Below are 25266 nucleotides of genomic sequence, written 5' to 3' on the forward strand. Positions count from 1 at the left end.
AACCCTTAGTCTGTTCTCCCCAGCTCTGCCAGAGGGTGCCAAAGTCCCTGTCACACTAGGCTTCTAGGCAACTGCCAGGGTCACCCCCATCCCTGCCCCATTGAGTCAGATCTGGGGATGTCCTCGAAAGAAACAGCCTTGCCAGTCAGGTCTAGCAGGTGCCAGGATGAGGACTTTGTCGGGAGGGATTTCGAAGCAGCGTTTCCACCGAGGCAGGGCCTGGAGTCAGTGGGGCTCATGACTGACCACATGCCCTCACGGAACAGAAGAGGAGACTGAGGTTCAGAGAGGTGGCATGATTTACTGCAGGTCACACAGCCAGGCTGGGATTGGGATCTGGCTGGTTTTCAGAGACAACTGCTTGGGGGTCAGAGTCCCTGGATCCTAATCTTAGATCTGGGACAGATTCACTGGGTAGCAGGAGGGGCAGGAGTGGGGGTGGTGTTGGGTGGGCAGAGGGTCTTTTGGAAGGGGGGGGTGGAAGTCAGTTCACCTCTCCCGGCCTCAGTTTCCTCATCATAATGACAACACCCACACACGGGAAAGGGGACAGTTTGTGCAAAGGCCCTGAGGGGGAGCTGTGCCCTAGTTTTTAGAGAGTCAGTGAGGGGGTGGGGGAAGTGATTGCACCGGTCCAGGTGGGAGCTGATGGGGAGACCGGGCTGTCAGGAGACAGACAGGAAGTGACAAAGTTACAAATCTCTGTTCACCTCCCCATTTCCTGCATGGCCTGGCTCCCCAGGGGCAGGGAGGGGAGAACCCGGCAGGTAGGAAGGCAGGCGGGGCTGGGACTTTACCCCAGAGGCGGCAGGTGGGGTGGGGAGCGGCAGACAGGGATGGACGGGGCTGCACTTGGCGTCGCCCGGGCCAAAGCAGCTGGGCCACTCCGGGCGGGTGTGGGGCCTGGGACGCACGTGGGCGCACACCCTGTGCCAGGCTCTGAGCAGCCTGAGGGGCCCTCCGCAGCCGGGACTCTGTCCCCCCACGCAGCGCAGATCGCCGGCGGCGCTCTCCTTCAGCCTCGAATGTTCCCTAGGGCACCCCAGCCTGGAAGCGCAGTGTACGGGGAAGGGCCTGCCTTGCACAGCACGGAGCAGGGAAAGGGGTTGGCACATCCAGGGAATGAGTGGGGCGGAGGAGGTCCCTAAAAACGCTGCACTGGGGTTGGGAAGAGGGGCCGCTGGAGAGATCCGAGGCGAAAACCTAACCAAGACAGCGCTGCATCCTTCTCCCGGCCGAGGCGGACAGGCCGACGCCCTCCTCCGCCCTTAACCCCGGGCTGGGCAAATCCAATGGATGCCCCGGAGACCTCTGCGGACCCCTCAGCCCTGGGCAAGCGCACCTTGCACCTCTGTGCCTCCATTTACCCATCTGTATAATGGGTGTAACAATAGTCCCTTCCGCCCTTCGCTGTTGGGCGGCGATCCAGAAGAACTGGCGATTCTAATGATGATTATTCCCGCGGGTGAACGTTGTTGTTGTTGTCCAGCCAGGAGTCGGGGGGTGGGGGGCGGGTGGGCTCCGGGTCCCGTCTCCCAGGCCTCCCCCCTCCAGCTCCGCTCCGAGCCTCAGTTTCCCCAGCACGGCTCCCAGGGCCGGGTCGGACCCCTCCGACCAGCAGGGGCAGCACCGAGCGGCCCGGGCCACCCGGAAGAGCCCCGCCCCTGGCCCCGGCCCCGCCCCTACCCCTGCCGGGACCGCCCGGAGCCGGGAGGCGGCGGCGGGGCCGGAGCGCGGCGGCGGCAGCGGCGGTATCGGCGGCGGGACGCCGGGGCGCCATGGCCGGGGCCGAGCGCCGCGCCTTTGCGCACAAGATCAACAGGTAGCGCGGCCGCCGGGGCGCCTCCCGGACGCTCCCCACCCCCCACGTGTGTGGGAGCCCCGCCCCGGGGCGGCCCGGCCCTCCCCATTTCCCCCCAGCCCAACTCCCCGCTTTCGCCTTTGCGGGGATCCGGCCCGAGCTGGCGGCAGGAGAGGCGGGGAGGGCGGCCGGGGCGGGGGGCCGGGCCGGGGCTGCGCGCGCGATCGCGGCTGCGAGTCTCTCCGGGAGCCGGTGGGACGCGGCGGGGCGGGCCGGGGGGGCTTCCCGGAGGCGGCGGCGGCGCGGGGACAGCCGCGTCCCCTCCCGGTGTCCCGGCGCCAAGCCCGAGGGGCGGGGGGTCCCTCGCGTCCCCTCCTCCGCCTGGTCTGGCGCCGGGACTCAAGGCGGGGATGGTTGTTCCTGACGGTCTCTGGACCCCTCGGGAAGTTTGCCCCATGCCCTTCCCCCCAGGGTCCCGTGCCCAGCTGTCTTGGGGGGGCTGGGGACAGCTGGGGACGCTCACCCCCCACCCCCACCCCAGCGCGGCTTCAGGCGCTCCCAGCCCGGGCGGCGGGACTGAGGAAGGCCGGGTGGCTGAATGGAGGGAGTGGGGGCGGGGACCGGGCCAGCTGGTGGGCGGGCAGGGGCGGGGCCGGCGCCAGGCGCAGGGGGCTCCATTTCCTTGGCCACCGGGGATCGCGGGCGATCCAGCCTGGGAGGGAGAGGTCGGACTTCTGGGGCCGCTTTCCGGGCTGGGGTCTCTCCATCGGGACCTCTCCTGACCAGCCCCAGGTGCAAAAGTCCCCGCTCCCCTCCCCCGTGGGTTGCACACTGGCCAGATGGGGGACAGGATAAAATCCCACCCCATGGGGGGCAGTGGACATTATAGGGGAGAAAGAGGGGAAAGTAGATCAAGCGCTAATGATAAGTACTTGGGGACATCCAAGGAAGGGAGGGGGGATGGGGAAGGGGAATACTTTAGCTTGGGGTGGGGGTGGGGGGAAGCGTGTTCAGGAAGGTCTGGCCCAGAAGGTGGCATGTGGCCAAAGACCTGACAGAGGTGAGGGAGGGAGCCGTGTGAGCAGTCCAGGCACTGGGAAGGGGATGTGCAAAGGCCCTGTGGCCCGCTAACGGAGATGTTCTCACTTTACCCAGGAGAGGAGTGAGGGAAAGAGAGGGGGGGGGCAGATGGCTCCGGGCTTTGTGGGTTGCCCAAGGATTTTTGACTTTTACTCTGAATAAGGTGGGCGCTTTGGAGGGCCTGGGGCAGAGCGGCCACCAATTTTTTTTTTAACATTTTTTATTGTGAAATATAACACACATACAAAAAAAAAACCAATGAATTTCAAAATACATTGTAACAAGTAGTTATAGAACAGATTTCAGAGTTTGGTATGGGTTACAGTTCCACAATTTTAGGATTTTCCTTCTAGTTGTTCCAAGACATGGGAGACTAAAAAGAAATATCAATATAATGATTCAGCAGTCATATTTATTTGTTTAATCTTATCTTCTCTGTTATAACTCTTCTTTCTCTTTCGATCCTTCTCCTTCTCTTTAGGAGTATTTGGCCTATACTCATTCTAACTTTTTCATGTTGGAAAGGGGTGTTGACAATATGAGATAGGGGGATGGAGCTAGCTGATGTTCTTGGAGAGGTGGGCTCTCTGGGTTTCAGGACTTATCCAGACTAGGAATCATCTGAAGGTTTTAGGTTTCTGCAAACGTGATATTAGTGCGTGCAATTTTGGTAGGATCTCAGATAGAGCCCATGGTGTTCTTTAGGGTTGACAGGAAGGGTTTTGGTTGGGGTTTGGCAAACCGAGCCAATTAGCAATATCTAGCTGAAGCTTGCATAAGAATAGCCTCTAGAATAGCCTTTGGACTCTCATTTGCTCTCTTAGACACTGATACCTTATTGTGTCACAGTTCTTTTCCTCCTTTTGGTCAGGAAGGCATTGTTGATCCCCTGGTACCAAGAGCCAGGCTCATCCTTGGGAGTCATGTCCCATGATGCCAGGGAGACTCACACCCCTGGATGTCAGGTCCCACATAGAGAAGAGGGCAATGATTTTACTTGCAGAGTTAGGCTTAGAGAGAGAGGCCACATCTGAGCAACAAAAAAAGGTTTTCTGGAAGTAACTCTTAGGCATAAGTAACTCTTAGGCACAACTATAGGTAGACTTAGCTTTTCTGCTACGGAAATAAGCTTTTTAAGAGTTGGCCTATGGACTTGGGAGTCCCTAGGGTTTGAGAGAGTATAAGGGGTTTCCCAGGTAGAAAAGTTTAATAGTTTCATATTTTTTCTCCTGTCCCTCAAGGGACTTTGCCAATATTTTAAAATTATCTGTTGGGCAGTTTTTTATTTTCTTTTTTTTCAGTTTTTTTTATTAATTAAAGAAAAAAAAGAAATCAACACAACATTTAGAAATCATTCCATTCTACATATGCAATCAGTAATTCTTAACATCATCACATAGATGCATGATCATCATTTCTTAGTACATTTGCATCGATTTAGGAAAAGAACTAGCAAAACAACAGAAAAAGATATAGAATGTTAATATAGAGAAAAAAATAAAAATAATAATAATAGTAAAAAAAAAGACACAAACAAACAAACAGACAAACAAAAAAAAACCCTATAGCTCAGATGCAGCTTCATTTGGTGTTTTAACATAATTACATTACAATTAGGTATTATTGTGCTGTCCATTTTTGAGTTTTTGTATGTTGGGCAATTTTTATGTTCTACCATTATCTCTGTGTTTCTGTCTTGGACCTTTGGCATCTCTGAGCCTTGGGATAGTATTGTCATGTTTCTTTGCCTCTCAGTCCTTGTGTTCTTGGGCCTTGGCTTCTACTCATGTGAGAAAAAGGGGTACTGGTTCCTACCTTGGGGAGAGAATGCTGTATTGCACCAGGCAAGAAGAACAGAGAACAATCCTGGGGTCTCAGTGAACCAACGAGTGAGTGGCCCAAGGCTTCCATCCACCTTCAAATGTCGACATGCTTAGCTGTGGGCCCGTGTTCATTCATTCATACATTTAGTCTAGTCAGTCCTTCGTTCCATAGATACCGTATTAACCCAAATATTAGTCAGTCCCCATTTCTTAAAATAAGCAAACACGCAAACAAACAGGTTTTGGGGGCTCAATAAAAATGCACACTTTTGTGAATATAGGTTATGTGGCCAGATGTTGCTATATGCAGTATAATTTGTTCATTTTGTTGCTTGTCCCATTTAAAATAAAATACCCTATGCAACGATGACAGCAGCTCTTACTGATCAGTAGTAGCGGGGCCCTGTCTGGGGTGTCACTTATTTACTCATCATCCCAAGCAGCCTGCTGACAAAGATGCAGCTGTCGAAACTCAGACTTAGAGAGATTGGGTGGCTCACCAAGATTACCAGGGCAGAAGTTGTGGGTCTGGGATTTGAACCCAGGACCATGCACCACCCCACCCCCTCCAACCAAAGCCCATTTATTCACCATCTTCCTGGGTGTCCTGACAGCTGCTTTTTCATTCTGTGACCCAGTTGTCTGATAGGGGGCAGGTGTGTTTTTCATTTAAAGAAATAATGATCTGTTGTAAGGGGTGGGAGGGCAGCAACTCCACAGGCTGACAAGTTTTGAAATTCCTGGGGTACCATCAGGATTCTAGAGAAAACTCTTCCTCCAGCCCCTTCTCCGAACATAACTGCAAACACATGCGCGTGGATGCATTTTTTTAATCGACTTTGTTATTTTTATTATTATTGTTTTAGGGCAGTGTTCTAGATTCACAGAAAAACAGGCAGAAAGTACAGCGTGTTCCCTTGTACCTTCTCCCTCACCCCCAATTTACTCCTATTATTAACATTTTCCATTAGCTGAAGTACATTTGTTACAAATGATGAACCCATATTGATACTTATTATAAAGTCCTTCATTTTAGGGTTGGTTGTTTGTGTCGTACTGGCCCTTGGGATCTGAGAAATATATAATGTTATGTACCCACTGTTCCCATATCCTACAGAAGAGTTTCACTGCCCTAAAAAACGCTCTTGAGTTCACCTCTTCATCCCTCTCCCCTCTTCCCCGCCCCCTGGCAACCACGTCTTTTTACTGTCTAGAGAGTTTTGTCTTTTCCAGAACTGCAAATGGTTGGACAGTCTTAATGCACTGCGCTTTTAAAAAAAAAAAACTGGTCTCATTCGGTTAGCAATCTGCATTTCAGTTTCCGAATGCCTAGTTGTAGTTTGACACCTCATTTCTTTTCAACTTTTTATTTTGAAATAGTTTCAGTCCTTGTGTCCTTGGGGCTTGGCTTCCACCCATGTGAGAAAAAGGGGTATTGGTTCCTACCTTGGGGAGAGAATGCTACAGTGCAACAGGCAAGAAGAACAGAGAACAATCCTGGGGTCTCAGTGAACCAATGAGTGAATGGCCCAAGGCTTCCAACCACCTTCAGATGTCGGCATGCTTAGCTGTGGACCCATGTTTCAAAATATAGGAAAGTTGCAAAAATAATACAGAAAACAAATACCTAGAACTCTAAAATAGCTCCCCAACCAGATACCCAGGTTTACCAACTATTAGCATTTTGCTATATTTGTTCTATTATTCTATGTATCTATCAGTCTGTCATCTATTTATCATATCTATCTATCTGTATTTTCTATACCTTTGAGAGTAGGTTGTGTACGCCTGCCCCTTGAAAACTTAATACTTGCACGTCCATTTCCCAAGGATAAGACTATTCACTTATGTAACCGCCTTAAGTGCAGCTATCAGGTTCAAGAAATTTGATAGCTCATTTCTTTTTATTGCTGAATAATACTCCATTGTATGGATGTACCGGTTTGGTTAGCCATTCATCCATTGAAGGGCATTTGGTTGTTTCCAGTTTGGGGCAGTTATGAATAAAGCCGCTATAAACATTTATGTGGATTTAAATGTTTAATTCATGTAGGTAAACATCCAGAAGTGTGATTGCTGGAAGGTGCCGTTTATCTTTGTAAGAAATGCGAGACTGTCTTCCAAAGTGGCTGTACCATCTCAAACCATTTTCCCACCAGCAAGGAAAGAGCGGTTCTATTGCCCATATCCTTGTCAGCTCTTAGTATTGTCAATGTATTGCTTTTAGCCACGTTTAATAGTTGAGCCCCTGTATCTCACTGCTGTTTTAATTTGCATTTCTCCAATGCCCTGTGATGTTGAGCATCTTTTCAGATGCTTATCTGCTATTTGTCCGTCTCTTTTGGTGAGACAGACGCCTGTTCAGATTCTTGGTCCATTTTGCAATTGGATTGTCTGTTTTCATATTGTTAAATTTTAAGAGTTCTTTGTTTGTCTTGGATACACGTCCTTGATCAGATATGTGTTTTGCAAATATTTTCTCCCACTCTGTAGCTTGTCTTGTTATTTCTCTTAACAGTGTCTTTTGCAGCGCAGCCGTTTTTAATTTAGGGATATCCAATTTTTCAGTTTTTCTTGTATGCAGCATGCTTTTGGTGCTGTATCGAAAAGTCACTGCCACACCCATGCATGATGTGCTTTTTGTTTTGTAACTGCTTAAAAAATTGTGATTATATGGCATCCATATGAAAAGTGTAAAGTTCAAGAATAAAGAGTAAATGCCAGTGAAAATGCCATCAGGGTCAACATGGGGACAGCTCCTTCTTCTCGGTACCCCACTTGTACCCCACGTGTCAGCTTCTCCTCATTGTCCGCTATGTCGGCCCTCAGAGGAAGTCATCATTTCTTATGAGACGGGGTCCCTCCTAAGTCACCTCCCTGGCCGCTTGTCCCCAGGGCTTAGTTTTTGCCTCTTTTAGAACTTCATGGAAATGGACTCAGGTAGGATCTTGGGTTGTTTGTGCCAGCTGCTCTCCTTTTCTTTCCCTTTTCCATTTTCTCTCTTTATGGCTTCTTTTACTCAGGAACCCTCATGAGTACTGCAGCCTGTAGCCAGCTCCATCCTTTTTGTGGCTGCATAGTATTCCATAGCTGGCATGTTTTCCTGTGGCCTGTCAATGAACTCGTGGGTTGCCGTTTGGGAGCTATCATGATCAGGATGCTTTGGAGGGAAATTGCCGGTTTGCAAGATAATTACAGAGGGTTTGTCCAAGGGGTATTCCCTCCGCAGTGGCTGGGAGAGCTCCAAGGGCTCCAGATCCTCACTGGCCCTTGCATTATTTTTGTTTTAAGACTCTTTCCAATCTGGAGGTGAGGGTAGGGCGGGATGTACAGAGAGGCACTCTGTCCTTCTCTATGAATTTGTTTTCTCCCTCCCTTTTTGCACAGGTGGGAACATGCCACGCCTGTGGCCTCTGTCATCCCTGTTTCTGACTTTATCCTCCTCCCTTGAGAAGATAGATCTCAGTTAATCTGGCCAGCCTGGGTCCACAGTCCCATCCGCATCCTCAGTGATGCCACCACTTTGTCTTTCCCTCAAGTCTCTGGTCCCTGGAGCCTCACAGGGGCTTGCTGGCTTTTGCCCAGGAAAGATTTATCTCAGCCGCGGCTGTTTTGATTGACTACGTGATTTTCACAGTTCCCCTACATGAGTGTGAGGGCACTTCCTGGGAAAAAAACATGAAAGTCAGCTCAACTTTTGAACTCCTTTTAAAAATTCTATCGCATGGGGGCGCACGGGGAGGCGATCTGAGGTGGGGTGAGAAAAAGAGAGGACTCCTGTTCAACTCCAAGGTCAGGGTCCTGAGTTCCCAAGAGGAGGGGCCAAGAAAGATGGCAAGGTGTGGGGACAGGACATGGCTGTCCAAGACCCCTACCCGGGCACGCCAAGGAGGCAGATCTCACACGGAAGGAGTGTGGGTTTTCATCAGTTTCTAGATGACGTCAAAACCCTGAGACCGGACGGCATCCTGGGTGGTGGGGATGAGTGTGCTGTGCAGCCCTGGGTGGCTCACTACCCTCTCTGAACCTTACTCACCGTCTTAATTTCCTGGTGCCTTTGAACAGTGGAAATTTATTCTCTTCCAGCTTTGGAAGCTAGAAATCCTCAGTTGAAGGTCTCAGTGCTTTCTCTGTAATGTGGAGGGGAGAATTCCTTCCTGGCCTCTTCTGGTTTCTGGTGTCCCTTGGCTTGTGACCACATCACTCCAATCCCTGCCTCCCACCTCCTGTGCCCTTTTCTGCCTGGGTCCTCCTCTTCTTATAAACCACGTTAGATTAGCAGCCTCTCTTATCCAGCAGTACCTCAATTAATTTAAATGCACCTGCAAGTAAGGTTACACTCACAAGTACCAAGGATTAGAATTTTAATGTCATCTTTTGCAGGGTTCATGATTTAATCCATAATACTCAAAAACAGCCCAGAAAGCTCAGCTTCCCAGGATTGTCTTTGAGGGTGACCTGGTGACAGAAAGCTGTGACTGAGTACTTCCCTGTATATGCCAGACCCAGTTCCTGGAACATCTAGATGAGGCGGGCTCTGTCCCCAGCCCAGAGGCCCAGAGAGAGGCAGTCACTTACCTGTGCTTGCCCAGCTCCAGGTGGCATGAGAAATGGACTGTCTGGCACTTCCTCACTCTGGGAAAGTGAAGCCAGAGGCCCAGCCCTGCATCCTCGCCTGGTCCCTGCTGGTGCAGCAGCTGCAAACCAGCTGGGGCTGGGACACAGCCTCTGCCTCTGTCCCAGCATCTCCTGTAAATCACCCCAGCACTTCCCCCTGTTCCCTGAGGTTTGAGAGAGGAGGCCCCCGACTCTGGGAATTTGAAGACAAAGCCCGAATTTTTAAGACTGTTTGGATTTCCCACAACCTCCCCTCATTGTTCCTTGGCCATTAGAAGCAAAACTGGGACAGCGGACAGAGAAAAGAAATATAACACAGAGATGGAGAAAATGTGAGGCTGGGTCTCAAACTGGCGGCCCCCACATCGGGTCAGGGCCAAGTTTTGTCTGACCCACACAAAGCAGAATTCAGAGGCCTTCAGACGGGACTGGGGCTCCCGGACTCCCCCACCCCTCCTTGGAGTCTCGCCTGGGCCCACTGCATACACTGTGGTCCCCAGGGCTCTGCCCGGTTTGCAATCCTCAGCCTTGTGCTTTGCAAGCACAACTTTTTTGTTATGAAAATTTCCAAGCACACAGAAAAGTGGGAAACAGAGGGGAGCAAGACCCCAAACACCTGAGCATTTAGCTCCTCTAATTTAAGAGGCACCAAGGCCTCTGTGCCTCAGTTTACACATTTTGCAACCACCCTGACCTCACAGGGCTGCTGCAGGAAGCTGAGCCCTGGGCCTGGCATTCAGTGGGCACTCCATATATGCACGTTCTCAGGGCATCTGAGACAACGGTGCTGGCATGCAAGAAGCTGGCTTGTGTGAGGCTGCCGTGTGTGGGCAGGTGTGGCAGCCTGCGGAGCCCAGGAGCTGTTGGGGAGAGTGTGCCAGGCAGAGGAAAATGGCGCGTGCAAAGGCCCTGTGGCTGGGCTCTGGGTTCGACTTCCGCAGCAGGATTGGAATAAAGCATGGAGCCCTCCGCTCGCCGGGACTGTCTTTTGTCCCCGCTGGTCCCAGCACTGGGCCTGGCACATAGTAACTGCCCATACATTATTATTATTATTTTGGATGGAATCAATGAATTCCCCCCAATGTCCCTCCTGGTTTGGCTCACCCAGATCCCCTCTGGGCTGTGAGGTGGAGGAAGCCACAGACCTTTTCGCTGTGTGGCCTGAGGCAAGTGGGACCTTCTCATTCCCCATCCAGGGGCAGTTCTTCCGTCTGTCACTGGGGTACTGTGGGAGGGCCCCAGGGGCCCTGGCTTGGGGAGATGGGCGGCTGTGTGCCCACCACGGCCTTGGAGCCCGCAGCCTGAGGTCTGTGGCTTCCGAAGCCTGGGTTCTCAGGGCCTCCTGCCCGAGTTTTCCTGCCCCCAGCAGCCCCCTGCCTTTCCCCCAGGACGGTGGCTGCCGAGGTGCGGAAGCAGATGTCCCGGGAACGCAGCGGCTCCCCCCACTCCAGCAGGCGCTGCAGCAGCAATCTGGGGGTATGTGGTTTTTTTTGGGGGGGTGCCCATCCCCTCAACGTCCCCTGCTGGCTCTGCCCTGTTTCAAGGCGGCTTCATGGGTTGGGAATTAGCAGTGGCAGGAAAGGGGTCCTGTCCGGGACCCAGTGCTATGTCCCTTTCCTGTTTCCCATTGTCGGGGTCGGGGGCAGGGGGAGGGAGGCCACTCTCTGACAGCTGCTTCCTGTTGGGGGAGCACTGTGGGTGGTCAGAGGGGAGTGGTTCCTGGCCTGGTGTCACCCTCTCCTGCTGCCTGCACCACCCAAGGGAGGTTGGGGGCTGGGAGATACTTGCCTAAGGAATTGTCTCTTTCCCAAGCCTTTCCTTCCACCATTGGTTCCCTGCTCCGCCCGGGCACACGGTTGTGATTTCCTGCCTAGAGCCCTGGGAAGGAGGGGCCCAGGGCCAGGGTGGGACAGCGGAGAGTCTGAAATTACCACTTCCTGTGGCTCTTCCGCAGCTCCGACACCTTCCATGGCTCCCACCGCCCTCCGATTGGCATCTGTGGCCGACACGACCCTGCCTGCACCCTGCGGCCCTCCCACAGCCCCCAAGCCCAGCCTCCGGGAGGCAGAGGTCACAGTCACTCTCCTCCCACCCAGGTGCCCTTGACCGAGGTCATCGAGCCCCTGGACTTCGAGGACGTGCTCCTGAGCCGGCCACCGGATGCCGAGCCCGGGCCCCTCCGGGACCTAGTCGAGTTTCCAACTGATGATATAGAACTGCTGCTGCAGCCTCGGGAGTGCCGGACCACGGAGCCGGGGATCCCTGAGGATGGGTGGGTTCACCCCCATGCCCTCCCCGCCCAGGATCCCACTCTACCCTTGGTGTTCCCCCCTGCCCACCCCCATGCACAACCCCATTTGCACCAGTGGCCCTGAGTTCAATTTCTGGCTCGGCTGTGTGGCCCTGAACAGGTCACGCTGCCTCTCTGAGCCTCGATTCTCTCCATCTCTCGAATCGGGAGAAGGTCAGGTTGGCTCTGGGCCCTGCCTCTGTTTACCCTGATTTGACTTTGCCGCAGGAAGCTGGATGCCCAGGTGAGGGCGGCGGTGGAGATGTACACTGACGACTGGGTCATCGTCCGCCGGAGGTGGGTGTCGCTCGTGGGCAGCTGGCAGGGGCAGGAGGGTCAAGAGGCTGAGCCATGGTCAGTGACCGGTCCCCCTGTTCATCTACCCACCTGCCAGGTGGAGCACAGGGAGGGTGGGTGGCTTTACGCGGCACTCCGTGGGCCTCGGTGGGTGTGTCGGTGCCCAGGAGTTCCCCCGGGGACCCCCTTGGCCCTGCTTCCCCACCTTGAGCCTCCTCCCACTTAGGTACCAGCACCTGAGCACGGCGTACAGCCCCATCACCCCGGAGACGCAGCGCGAGCGGCAGAAGGGTCTGGCGCCCCAGGTCTTTGAGCAGGATGCTTCTGGGGACGAGAGGTCAGGCTCCGAGGACACGGCGAGGGAGCCCCAGGCAGGGGGCATGGCCGGGGTATGTGCAGGTCGGGGGGCTGTGGCCCTGGGTCTCAGTCACACTTGGCAGGAAACCCGCCTGGACAGGTTTGAGCCCCAAAGGACAAGTATCAGCCCTCACGAGTGAAAAGTTAAGGGGAATAATTATAGGCATTTATTAGACACTTACTGCATACTGAATGTTTTGTACTCATTCTCCTCTCACCCTCTTAGGCAGGGCAGCATTTACACCCATTTTGCAGATCAGGAAACAGGCATGGCAAGGATGTTCCCTGGCCAGTTGGGGCTTAAGCCTATATTTTGTCAATCAGCACTTATGGAGCACCTACTCTATACCAACAATAGTTTGTCATTGCTTTGGCCTCCATTGTTGGTAGTTTTAGACGATTATAAACCCATTTGATGGATGGGGAGCCTAAAGCCCTTAGAGGCAGCATCGCAGGACAGAACTGGGATTTGAACCAGCAGAGTCTGGCGCAGCTGAGCCTGGGCAGGCCCAGTGGACTGAATTCTTCCCTCCCCTGGCAACAGTGAGCAAAGTCCCAGGGAAGGTCCTCATTGGCCCAGGCCAGGCACGCCCTCACTTTAGAGCCTATCCCTGGGACCGGCAGATGCCATGTTCTGATTGGCCAAACCGTGGTCCCAGGCAGCCCCAGGTGTAGGGCCAGATGGAGCCTCACCTGACAGTGGTTGGGATAGGGGGGCGGGGGGGTGGTCCCCAGACAGAAGTTTCCGGATAGGGGTTCAGCACTGCCCTCAGGTATCCCCTGCATTGGTGACCCCAGCCCCTGGCCCCCAGGGTCCCCTTTGACAGAATGTGGCCTAGGTGGGTCCTACCCGAACCAAGTGAGGGCGCATCCAGCCGGCGCTTAGCACCTGCATGCTTTCGGGGCAGGATGACCCCCGGCGCCGCTCGGGCTCCCCAGATGACACCCCGCGAGGCAGCGGCGCCTCCGGCATCTTCGACCTGAGGAACTTGGCCGCTGACTCGCTGCTGCCCTCGTTGCTGGAGCGCGCGGCGCCGGAGGAGGTGGACCGGCGGAACGAGGCCCTGCGCCGGCAGCACCGCGCCCCCACCCTTCTCACCCTCTACCCGGCTCCCGACGAGGTAAGCGATGTTAAGGGATGCCTACTGTGTCCCCTAGATTCTTGGAATAGCTTTGATTGGACATCGGCTATATACCCCCATATTTCTCCAACCAGCATTTATCAAATGCCACCCAGCATTTGTTGAGCACCTACTGTGTACCCCCTATTTAACCAACCGGCATTTGTTGAATGCCTACTGTATACCCTATAGCTATCCAACCAGTGCTTATTGTGTGCCTGCTGTATATTCCTGTATTTAATCAAAGAGCATTTATTGGGCAAATGATGTTTACTCCTATATTTAATCAATCAGCAATTGCTGAGTACCTAATAGATATGCCTATATTTATCCAACAGACATTTATTTATTGTTCACCTAGACTAATTTTTATTCAGCCAACATTTATTGTTGTTTACTTCTATATTTACTCAATCAATATTTATTGGGTACGCAGTGTATATCCCTATGTGTGTCTGATTAACACTTATTGAATGCTTTCTGTATACACCTATGTTTATCCAGCCAACTTTTAGTAGATGCCTACTGTGTACCTAGACATTTATTCACTCAACATGTTTGGGTGTCTCCTATATGTATAGCAGGTACTGGGGATATAGCCGGTTCCTGCCCTTACAGAGTTCACAATCCAGTGGGGGACATCCCCCTAACACTGCCAGGAAATGACAAGCCAGGCAGAATAGCACATGCACATTCGATAACGGGAAGCACGGGCCTCTGAGCACCTGGAGGAGGCCAAGGAGTTAGGGAAGGCTCCCTGGCAGAGGCGCCGGCTGAGATGTGGCCTGAAGGACGAACAAGCATTGGGTAGACAAGGAGGAGGGGATAGGAAGGGCATTGCAGAAAGAGGAAACAGCATGTGCAGTGGCTTAGAGGTGAGGGACTGCAAGAAGTTGAGTTAGGCTGGAGGTAGACCAGGCCTTTCCTGGAGGATGTGTCCCAGCTACCCCCTTGGGGCTTCGCAGGATGAAGCTGTGGAACGCTGCAGCCACCCGGAGCCACCCCGGGAGCACTTCGGACAGAGGATCCTGGTCAAATGTCTGTCGTTGAAGTGAGTGCAGCTGCCCGTGGGCTTGGGGCGGCGGGGGGGGGGGGGGGGGGGACTTTCATTTTCCGTTAAGCGCCAACAGTGTGCCAGGCCCTGTTCTCTGCCCTTCGTGTGCATGGACTCATCCAGTCCCCAGCACAGCCTTGCCAGGTGGGTGCAGGTGGGGAAACTGAGGCACAGGGTGGCAAAGTCATCATATCCCAAGATCACCCGACTTAACACCAGCCAGAGTTGGGGGCTTGCCCACTCTGCCGATGGGACCTGGGGACTTGGGGAGTGGGGGGGGGGGCACTGGTGACCCGGCGCCGGGCTTCCAGCCGCCCAACGCCCCCTTGGTGTCGGCTCCCGGGGAGCAGCCAGGAGCGCGTGGGAACCGAGCTGAACAGGATGCGGACTTGGACCCTCGCCCGGCCGAGTTCCTGTCGGAGGGAGGCAGGAAAGGGAGGCCCCGGTCTGGCCTGAGGCCGGAGTGGGCCTCATACCCCAAGCACGGGGGTCCGGGAACCCGCTTTGTGGGCTCAGCCTGTCATTCTGCCAACACTTATTGAGCATCGACTGCATACAGGACATGCAACAGAGGGGTGACCACGCGGGGGCCCCCAGTGGGAGGTGCACTGGGCGTGGGGGGTTCTGAGCCAGCCCGAGGGGAGGAGGGGAGGGAGGAGAGCATTCTAGATGGGTGGGGCCGGGCCACACGGGATTTTGTTCTTAGGACCCTGGAAAGCCTTTATATTTGTTGATTTTTCTTTTAATTTAATTTTTTTTTTGTTTTTGAGGATCTCATAGCTTTATTGAGCGATTCATGAATCAGACAGTCAGGCACAGCTTCTGGCCCCATAATTTTTGAACATGTCATAAGCCTGAGTAGCAGAGGGTAAAGAATCTAAGATTTTAGAGTTGGAGGCCCCCACTTTTTTTTTTTTTAACTTTTTTTATTGTATAGTATAACATACATACAAAGCAAAGAAAGAAAAAAAGCAATAGTTTTCAAAGCACTCTTCAACAAGTAGTTACAGGACAGATCCCAGAGTTGTCACGGGCTACCGTACCATCCTCTGAGATTTTTCCTACTAGCTACTCTAGAACTTAGGAGAATAGAAGAAGTAAATATTTTTTTTATTATCACAATTGACTTTTTTTCTTTCTCGTGAAAAATAACATATATACAGAAAAGCAATAAATTTCAAAGCACAGCGCAACAATTAGTCATAGAACAGATTTCAGAGTTTGGTATGGGTTACAGGGCTAGAATTTTAGGTTTTTACTTCTAGCTGATCTAAGATACTGGAGACTAAAAGAAATATCAATGCAATGATTCAGCAGTCATACTCGTTTGTTAAACCCGACCTTCTCTATATAACTCCACCATCACCTTTGATCTTTCTATCCCACTCTTTAGGGGTATTTGGGCTATGGCCATTCTAACTTTTTCATGTTGGAAGGGGCTGTTGATAATATGGGATATGGGGATTGGAACTAGCTGATGTTCTAGAGAGGCTGGGCCCTCTAGGTTTCAGGAATTATCTGGACCAGGGACCCATCTGGAGGTTGTAGGTTGTAGGCCCCCACTTTTTCCCTTGTGCATGGGACAAAGGAACCAGCAGTAGGAAAAAATGAAATCGAGGACCACACCAAAATGCTAGGGACTTGGACTCAAAATTTGAGCCTTCTTGCCTGTAGGATTAGCCCACTTCCTTTGGACTAAAAGCTAGTGACACTGGAGAATGGAACATGGGAGCCTGTAGTTTAGGATCTCATGGCTTTCTTGAGCAGTTCACAAATCAGGCAGCGTCCTATTCAAAAAGGAGAAGGGAGCTCCCAGTTTTTGCGTTTGAAGATGCTTCTGGAAGAGGCACATGTTGCATGGGGCCGGCAAGGCAGAGTAAATAGACAGGCAAGGCGGTTAAGGCGACACATGCTGGAGAAGCTGGCCAGCCCAGGGGGCCAGAGGATACCCTCGAGGGAAGCTGGGAGACCTGGGGATCAAGAATTTCAAGATCGGGAAGGAGTTGCTGTGACAAAAGGCCACCTCTATGTCCACTGATCAAAACCATGGTTTGGGGGGGCAGGGTGCTCTGTGTGACTCACTGAGCAAAGGTGGAGGAAAAAAAAAAATCTCCGTGTCTCAGTGTCTCCTTTTACAAAATGGGACAGGCATTTCCTGCAAACCCTTAGATGGTGGGTCCAAAAGGTTCCACTTGGAATTGTATGGCACCCCCTCCCCACCACATACACACACGCAGTGCACAGGCTGGGGCCTCAGAAGGGAGTGGGCGTGTGGGGGTGGGGTGGGGTGCAGAACTGGGGTGCTAGGGAGAGCCTCTGCCAGAGAGCCCCCTATTCATTTGCAGGTTCGAAATTGATATCGAGCCCATCTTTGGAATCCTGGCCCTGTACGACGTGCGGGAGAAAAAGAAGGTAGGAGCGCCCTTTTCCCCACCTCTCTCTCTGACTTCTCCAGGGGCTGTGGGCTTCCTGGAAGAGGTGACCCATCTGCCTCTCATGCTCCCAGATCTCAGAGAACTTCTATTTCGACCTGAACTCGGACTCCACAAAGGGGCTGCTGCGGGCACATGGCACCCACCCTGCCATCTCCACCCTGGCCCGCTCTGCCATCTTCTCCGTGACCTACCCCTCCCCTGACATTTTCCTGGTCATCAAGGTACTCGCTAGGGCTGAGCGGGGACACCACAAGCAGGGTGTCTGTGCTCACCAGAGGGGATGGACTGCCACCATGAAAGATGTCGGGGTCGCAATGGGGTTGGCGGCCCCTGGCTGGAAGGCTTCCTGGAGGGCTTCCATGGAGAAGTGACCTCTGAGCCAAGCCTAGAGGGTGGGTGGCCTGGGGTGAAGGGGCAGTGGCACGGGTTTTTTTTTTCCTTAAGTTGAGACTTTTTCAGTTATTTCAGGAAAGGAAAGACCTAGTTGGCACATTCGTTTGGGATTTTCGAGTGTCCTTTCCTGAAGCCTTAAATTAGGTTACAATAATGAAATTAATTAAGTGCCTTCCTTCCTGCAGGCACCATCCCAAATCAGGCTTCCCAGGGCTTTCCTGCTTTGATGGCAGCCCTGGGAGATGGGTGCTCCCCTGGTCCCCACTTGATAATATGGAATGGGGGGGTGCGCAGGGTGGGGGTTTTCTGGGGCGGGGGAGGGGAGACAGCTGACTCGCCCACCTCCCCGCAGCTAGAGAAGGTGCTGCAGCAGGGGGACATTGGCGAGTGCTGCGAGCCCTACATGGTGATGCGGGAGGTGGACACGGCCAAGGTGGGCAGGCGGAGGCTGGCACCGGGGTGGGGGTGGGCGTGGGGGTGGGGGACTACCCTGCAGGGCCGGAGGCTGGAGGCGCTGAGCCCTGGGGGGCTGGGGGCGTGCTGGGGTCTCCCCGCAGAACAAGGAGAAGCTGGAGAAGTTGCGCCTGGCGGCCGAGCAGTTCTGCACCCGCCTGGGCCGCTACCGCATGCCCTTCGCCTGGACGGCGGTGCACTTGGCGAACATCGTCAGCAGCTCGGGGCCGTCAGACCGGGACTCGGACTCCGAGGGCGGTGAGGCCCGGGCGGGGCCGACCGGGAGCCCGGCGCGGAGCGGAAGGCGCGCCCTCTGGCGGCCGGCTTCGGTACAGCACCTGAGCCTCCCTGTCCCCTCCCCCGCCCCGCCACCTAGAGCGCCGCCCCGCCTGGACCGACCGCCGCCGTCGGGGACCCCAGGACCGGGCGAGCAGCGGAGACGAGGCTTGCAGCTTCTCCGGCTTCCGCCCGGCCACGCTGACGGTCACCAATTTCTTCAAGCAGGTGTGGTGGAGGGGAGGGTGAGGGACGCGGGGCTCTCTGGGGACCCTGCCTTCCCCCCGCCGTCCCCCCGGCTCACAGGCGTTGCGTCACCTGCAGGAGGCCGAAAGGCTCAGCGACGAGGATCTCTTCAAGTTCCTGGCTGACATGAGGCGCCCTTCATCCCTGCTGCGGCGCCTGCGGCCTGTGACCGGTGCGGCCCGTAAATAAGAGGCGTGGCCGTCACGCAGTCGCTCAACAAACACCGCGGAGCACCCAGTGGTGACCGTGATGGACAAACCCCTGAACCGCAGAGGGTGGACCTTCTGAAAAGGGGTCACGGGCGAGGAATAGAAGAGATGAAACATAGGAGCTGGGGGGATCAAATGGTGACGGTGGAGACAGGAGAGAGATGAGGGGACCCGGCTGCCCGGGTCACAGGTGGGGGTGAGGAGCCCTGGGGAGCTGCCAGGGGGGCAGCTGTGGGACAGTAAAGCATCCTGACCCCACAACCCAGAGATGAGGGGGTACAGGGGGCAGCCACCCCAGGGCCTCAGCAGATGCAAACTGCCCATTCGCCTCCCCCCACCTCCCAGCTCAGCTCAAGATCGACATCTCTCCAGCGCCCGAGAACCCCCATTTCTGCCTCTCCCCGGAGCTGCTGCATGTCAAGCCTTACCCGGACCCCAGGGGCCGGCCCATCAAGGAGATCCTGGAGTTCCCTGCCCGGGAGGTCTATGCCCCCCACACCTGCTACAGGTACAGCCTGGGGGTGAGGGGTAGAGGCTGCAGGCTGCTTGGATAGGATTTGGGGGTGCATTCAGGCATCAGGCTTGGGGGAACCCCACTTTCTCCCAGACACACACAGACACCCAGGTAGACTGCATGGCTGTGCTTTATTACTGTGGCTTGTGTCGGCATCGAGGGGCGCCTGGCCTACTTGCCCCTTCCCCCAGGGTAGGGGATGGGGGGCCCTGTGTCCTCTGTTTGTGTCCCCTCCTGCCTGCTCGCGTCTGCTCCGTGGCCTGGAGCAGGGTGCTCCGGGGCCTTGTCTGGCGGACAGGCCGCTCTGCCCCATGCGGGGGGCAGCTCGGGGGGCCACGGGGGCATCCCTGGCTGCGTGTCTGGTCCCTGGTTCTGTTTCATCCCTGCAGGCTCAGGTCGGGAGAGCTGCAGTGCGGAGTCTGGGGAGGGAGAGATGGCTCAGCCGGGGAGTGGGGGGGGACAGCCACCTGGCCACCCCGCCACCCCCCACCCCACCCAGCCCGGGGCCAGTCTCACCTCTCCCGGATCTGCTGCAGCCTCTGCTGCTGCGCCACCATCTCCTGCCTCTGTCGCTGCACGTGGCCCGCGAGGGCCCACACAATGTGGCTTTGCTCCTCGGCATGGGCCTGCGGGGGTGGGGCGAGGACCTCAGCTGGGGGACGCTGGGTGACCCTCAGTGCAGCTGGTGACCCTATCCGGCCTTAGTTTACCCACTTGAAAAATGGGGGTGAAACCGTCCTTGACTCACTCTGGGGTGTTGTAAGGGTCATGCAGTTGTGAAAGGCCACGGAACGGTGCTTGGTACTTAATGGGCGTTGCCACTTCCTCTAACAGTAAGCACTTATTGAGTGCCTGCTGTGTACACTGCCCCATGCTGAGTATTTTACCTGCATTGGATCTCTGGCTTTGCTCTACTGGTTGCCCTTATTTGCAAAGTGGGAAACTGAGGCACAGAATGGGACCTGGGTTTTGCCCAGGGTTACACAGGGTAAAGGCCATCGAGGACTCAAGGCTCAGAAGTGATTTCTGGCTGGGAATCAGGGTCTTGACCCATCAGGGCTAGGAGCCCTTTTCCTTTTCTTCTTTTTTCTTATTTGGGTGCATGGGCTGGGAATGGAACCCAAGTCTCCCACATGGCAGGCAAGCATTCTGCCACTGAACCACGCATGCACCCTGCCCCTTACCTTTAGGGCCTCAAATTCTTGCCAGGCCTGGCCCAGCCATGCGCCCCTCAGCCGGCCTTCAAGCTTCTGCACGCTGTCCCGCAGCACCTGCTGTTCTTGGGTCACCTGCCCCAGGGCCTGGGCCGTGAGCTCTACGTGCAACTGCAGAGTATCCTCTTCTGTCTGCTCAACAGACAGTGGGACATTAGTAGGACAACCACCTTGTCTTTGTTGGCCTGGGAGTGTCCTGGCTTTATCACCAAAAGTCCTGCACCTCTTTCAGTTTTGTGCAAACCGGGACGGTTGGCCACCCTAGATGTTAACTCCATTGCAAACTCCTACCCACCCCACAACATCCCACCTGCAGTGCCCACCTGCATGTCCGACAGGTTTCTGTGCAGCTCCTGGGCCCCAGCCTGGCCCTGGCTGACCTCCTGCGCCACGAGCCCCAGTATGTGGCTGTAGAGGCCCAGGCTGTGCCCAGCCTCCGTCAGCTTTGCCTCCGTGGCCTTATACACGCTGTTCAGGGCCTGGCCCAGCTGCAGGGCCCCATGGAAGAGGAGGGTCAGCTCCTCCTGCTGCGCTGGCTCTGGGTCGCCCATGGGGGCTGCCTGGGCAGGCTGGGCCGCCGCTGCCAGGATCCAGAGCAGGCCCAGAGCTGGTGCAGCCATGGCTGGGGGGTCTGGGGATGCAGTGCCGCCACCAAGGCTGCGGCCTTTTATGCCCTGCCCCTGCCCCCCCGGCTGAACCCCTGGTCAATCATTAACTGGCCGGGCCGGGAGTCCTGTGTTGTGCAAGGGCCTGGGGGTGGCAGGACGGTTGCATCAGGCGAGTGTCCTGCCTGCCATGCTGAGATCACGCTGGCAGGGGCTTGGGGCCGGGTGGGGGGCAGGGGTACTGGGAGAGACTCCTGCCCACTGGGTGACCCCGAGGCCACCTGTGGACGGGCACAACGATAACGGTAGTAACACTGAGATGTGTATGAGCGCCGACTGTTTGCCTAGAGGTGCTCCAGCCGCCGTCTGCTCTTTCCAGTGCCTCCCCACCAGCCTGCCCGGCACGGCCTCCACTGGCCTGACCAGGAGCTTGGGAGGTGGGTGAGGGGAGCAGGCTGTCACCCAAAGGCTGCACAGCCACCTCCAGGCCCCACATACACCCCAGGTGAACACGGACTGCCATTTTGTGCACTCAGCGATTGGGGGTAACTGCCTCAGTTTCCCTGCCTGTCAAATGGGGTGATGCTAGCTGGGGGGGAAATTAGTTATTTCACATCGAGTGTTTAGAACAGACCTCTGCATACAGTAGGTGCCACCTGAGTCTCTGGCGCAGTGACTATTGCTTTGTCATCACTAGTGCTGTATCAGGGTCTGAGCCAGAAAGCTTGCTGTCCCTGCTACCCAAATAGGGAAACTGAGGCCCAGAGGAAGTTTGGAACTTGCACTGAGTCGCCCCTGGAGGAGGGAGGCAGGACGGTGACCCCACTCCTGACCCCAGCTTCAGTTCCCCCCCACCCCAAACAAGCCAGGAAACCCCTATGGCGTCTCCTGGGGGATGTGCAGGCAGGGCCCCTGGGACGGGCTGAGGGGCTGGGTCAGCCCGGATGGGGCTCGGGCCTGACCACTGGCCTCTGGACCTCCTTCTTTGGAGTCCGGCTCAGAAGCCCCCCCCAGCCTATTCCCCTTGGGTGCTTCCCCCGGTGCCTCTCTTCCCCCATCTTAGCTCTCTGGGGGCCCACCTGCCACCCACGCTCAGCCAGTCGGGTCTCCTGCCTGCGGGATGGAGACTCTCTGTGTCCCAGGCGGGCCCCGACCCCTGACCTGCGCCCCCTCTCCCGTGCCCCCCACCCTGCAGGAACCTGCTCTACGTCTACCCGCACAGCCTCAACTTCAGCAGCCGCCAGGGCTCTGTCCGCAACCTCGCCGTCAGGGTCCAGTACATGGCCAGCGAGGACCCCGGGCAGGCCCTGCCGGTGCGTGGCTGCACCCCGTGTGGGGGACAGGGGACGGGGACGGGGTGGGGGGTGCTGCAGGAGCGCCCCCACCCACTCACCCCCTCCCCCCCCCGCAGGTCATCTTCGGCAAGTCCAGCTGCAGCGAGTTCAGCCGCGAGGCGTGCACGCCCGTGGTCTACCACAGCAAGTGGGTGGGGGCCCCAGGTGGGTGGAGTGGGCGTGCACCCTCGTGGGGGGCTGCAGGGGGGCCCACCGCAGACCCTCCCCGACCCCCGGCCCCGCCAGGTCCCCCGAGTTCTACGAGGAGATCAAGCTGCGCCTCCCGGCCTGCGTGACCGAGAACCACCACCTGCTGTTCACCTTCTACCACGTCAGTTGCCAGCCCCGACCGGGCGCGGCCCTGGAGACGCCCGTGGGCTTCACCGTGAGGCCCCCCGCCCCCCCACCGCGGGCGCCCCCCCCGCCCTCCTGGGCCCCCCCCCCCCCCGCCAGCCCCGGCGCCCGTCTGACCCTGGGCTCTCCCCAGTGGCTCCCGCTGCTGCAGCACGGCCGCCTGAGGACCGGCCCCTTCTGCCTGCCCGTGTCTGTGGACCGGCCGCCCCCCAGCTACTCCGTGCTCACCCCCGACGTATGTACCCTGGGGGCCCCCCCGGGTCCCTGGCCGCCCCCCCACAACAGTGCCTCCTGTTTCCTTGCTTGCCGCCCCATTAATGCCTTCCCTCGCCGGCCCCCTTGAGTGCTTCCATGTCTCCTGCCTCAGTTTCCCCTCTCGATGCTCCACCGTCCTTCCCACCAGGTCCCCGGCCTGCCCCCCCCATCCATCGCTTTCCACCAGTGCCTCCCGGCCCCTTGTTTCCCACTTGCCCCCCCCGTTAATGCCTTCCTGGAACATCCTTCGCTGACCCCCATGAGGGTTTCAGCATCTCCTGCCTCAGTTTCCCCTCTTGATGCTCCATCATCCTCTCCATCAGGGCCCCTGCCCACCGCCACCCCACGTTCATGCCTCTGGGTTCCTCACTTGTGTTCATTCCTGTCCCCCAACGAGGTCTGCCTCGTCACCCGGCCCCTAACCCGCGCCTCACCCCCCACCCCCACTGAAATCCCCGCTGCCTGGCCTTCCCCCGCCCCCCTCGCCTGGGCCTGCCTCCTCACCCCCATCAGCCCTCCCCCTGGCCCCCCACTTCCTCTCCATCGGGGTGTTTGTGTCCTGGGAGGGGGACGCACAAGTCCTCCCCGTCATTTTCTGCACTGATTTCCTTTCGTCCCTCCCCGGTCACAGCCCCAACTGTGTCCCCATGTCAGGTCCCACGCTGCCGACCTGCCCCCTTTTCCCCGAGCTGGGCTGAGGCCAGCACGGGCGGCCGTCCCGTGTCGCAATGGCTGGGGCCGCCGGCGGCGTGACTGGGGGCGGGGGTGGGGGGGGACAGGAGAGGGTCCGTGGGCACCCACTGGGCTCTCCTCCTGCATGCAGGTGGCCCTGCCGGGGATGCGCTGGGTGGACGGTCACAAGGGCGTGTTCAGCGTGGAGCTCACGGCTGTGTCCTCCGTGCACGCCCAGGTACAGGATGGGGGTGAGGACCCAGCTCCTCCACCCTGCTCCCCCGCCTGCCCGCCCCCCCCCCCCGGATTGGGCAACCCCTCCCTCCCCGCCGGCCAGGGAAGCCTGGCCCCAGGCCGCGGACGTGACTTTGGTCAGCCCGGCCAGGCCCTAAGGAAGCTGCTGACTCAGGCCTGGTGGGTGGGGGTGGGGGTGGGGGGGTGGCAGCCATGCCCTCGGCCTCCCCAGCTGGGGCCTTGGCCCTTCCTGTGTTCCCCCGACCCCCCCAAAGTCCTGTCATCTCATTTTCCTCCCCTCCGTTCACTTACCATCTTGTCCCTTTGCCCCCTCCTCGGTTGCCCTGTCACCCCCATTCAGTTGTGCATCCCCAGCTTTGCCATCTCTGCCGCTGGGAGCCCTGGCAACCCCGTCCCGAGCTCACACCCCCCCACCCCTGGTCCCCACCCAGGACCCCCACCTGGACAGGTTCTTCACCCTGGTCCATGTCCTGGAGGAGGGGACCTTTCCTCTCCGGCTGAAGGACGTCGTCCTGAGCGAGAGCACCGTGGAGCAGGAGCTGCGGGCCAGCCTGGCCGCGCTGCGCCTCGCCAGCCCCGAGCCCCTCGTCGCCTTCTCCCACCATGTCCTCGACAAGCTCATGCGCCTGGTCGTGAGGCCCCCCATCATTGGGGGGCAGATTGGTGAGCGGGCCTTGGTTTCCCCATCCGGGAAGGGCCTCTTAGTCCCCGGTCCTGAGAGACCTTTCCTCCCTCAGTTTCCCCATCTATGAAATGGCCCAGGGCAGATCACATGGGATCCCTTGGTGGCCACATGACTCCTTCGGGCCCTCCGTCTCTTCTTCTGGGGGAGCTGGGAGGTCCTGGGCCCTGAAACTTGACTTTGCCTGCTCTACCTGGCAGTGAACCTGGGCCGTGGAGTCTTTGAAGCCATGGCCCACGTGGTCGGCCTCATCCATCGGAGCCTGGAGGGTGCCCAGGACGTCCGTGGTCACTGCCCACTGCTGGCTGCTTATGTTCACTATGCCTTTCGCCTGCCTGGCACTGAGCCCAGCCCCCCAGGTGGTGAGTGTCGGTGGGAGACTCCGGGTGGCAGGAAATAACTGGGAGCAAAGCATCCCAGGCAGCGGGAACAGCCTGTGCAAAGGTCCTGAGGCTGCTCAGGCTGTGGTGGTTTGGGCAACTTGCCAGAGAAAGAAAGATTCACTACTTTTTGCCCCACCCCACAAGAGCATGGGCTCCACACTTGACCGGCAGATTATTCGGCCAATCGACAAGTGTAGGCAGCTTGAGGCAGGAACTCAAGTTCCACCGTCTGGGTTTGAATCCTGGGCAGCTGTAACAAAGTGCCGCCAGCTGGGAAGGACTTAAAGCAACAGTAATTTGTTCACTTTCAATTCTGGAGGCCAGAAGCCCGAAATTAAGGTCCCAAAGGGCCAGGCTCCCTCTGAAACTCGTAGGGGCAAATCCTGTTTTCGTTTACAAAAGTTGCTAAAATGCAATATACCAGCAATGGGCTGGCTTTTACAATGGGAATTTATTAACTTACAAGCTTATAGTTCTGAGGCTGTGAAAATTTCCAAATTAAGGCATCCACAGGCAATACTTTCTCTCCAAAGACCAGCTACCGGC

At 56.5% G+C, this 25266-nt stretch overlaps 2 protein-coding genes across 6 annotated transcripts in view; one reads left to right on the top strand and one right to left on the bottom strand.

Moving 5' to 3' along the window:
- The first annotated feature begins 1747 nt into the window (after nt 1-1747).
- DOCK6 (dedicator of cytokinesis 6) overlaps nt 1748-25266 on the top strand; it is a 58346-nt gene continuing 34827 nt past the window's right edge. For all 4 annotated transcript variants that reach the window (XM_077121761.1, XM_077121762.1, XM_077121763.1 and 1 more), the window contains exons 1-21: nt 1748-1822; nt 10710-10797; nt 11418-11593; nt 11840-11908; nt 12135-12297; nt 13174-13386; nt 14352-14437; nt 16786-16852; nt 16947-17096; nt 17621-17701; nt 17826-17979; nt 18098-18225; nt 18322-18415; nt 18798-18960; nt 21981-22098; nt 22197-22267; nt 22366-22504; nt 22607-22708; nt 23552-23638; nt 24087-24318; nt 24538-24699. In XM_077121761.1, coding sequence (XP_076977876.1) covers nt 1779-1822; nt 10710-10797; nt 11418-11593; nt 11840-11908; nt 12135-12297; nt 13174-13386; nt 14352-14437; nt 16786-16852; nt 16947-17096; nt 17621-17701; nt 17826-17979; nt 18098-18225; nt 18322-18415; nt 18798-18960; nt 21981-22098; nt 22197-22267; nt 22366-22504; nt 22607-22708; nt 23552-23638; nt 24087-24318; nt 24538-24699 — 2587 coding nt within the window. In that variant the 5' untranslated portion in view covers nt 1748-1778. The remainder of the gene's footprint in view (nt 1823-10709; nt 10798-11417; nt 11594-11839; nt 11909-12134; nt 12298-13173; nt 13387-14351; nt 14438-16785; nt 16853-16946; nt 17097-17620; nt 17702-17825; nt 17980-18097; nt 18226-18321; nt 18416-18797; nt 18961-21980; nt 22099-22196; nt 22268-22365; nt 22505-22606; nt 22709-23551; nt 23639-24086; nt 24319-24537; nt 24700-25266) is intronic.
- ANGPTL8 (angiopoietin like 8) lies at nt 18555-20841 on the bottom strand. Of its 2 annotated transcripts, XM_077121768.1 has the most exons (4): nt 20504-20838; nt 20151-20312; nt 19483-19592; nt 18555-19385 (listed from the first exon to the last, which is right to left on the bottom strand). In XM_077121768.1, exons 1-4 carry the CDS (start codon nt 20798-20800, stop codon nt 19358-19360), a joined length of 597 nt encoding a protein of 198 aa, XP_076977883.1. In that variant the 5' UTR covers nt 20801-20838; the 3' UTR covers nt 18555-19357. The 2 variants fall into 2 exon arrangements, with proteins under 2 accessions (XP_076977883.1, XP_076977882.1); XM_077121767.1 differs by lacking the exon at nt 18555-19385 and having other exon boundaries at nt 19486-20312; nt 20504-20841.

The sequence above is a fragment of the Tamandua tetradactyla genome, chromosome 11 (assembly GCF_023851605.1).
Source record: "Tamandua tetradactyla isolate mTamTet1 chromosome 11, mTamTet1.pri, whole genome shotgun sequence".
Lineage (NCBI taxonomy): Eukaryota > Metazoa > Chordata > Mammalia > Pilosa > Myrmecophagidae > Tamandua > Tamandua tetradactyla.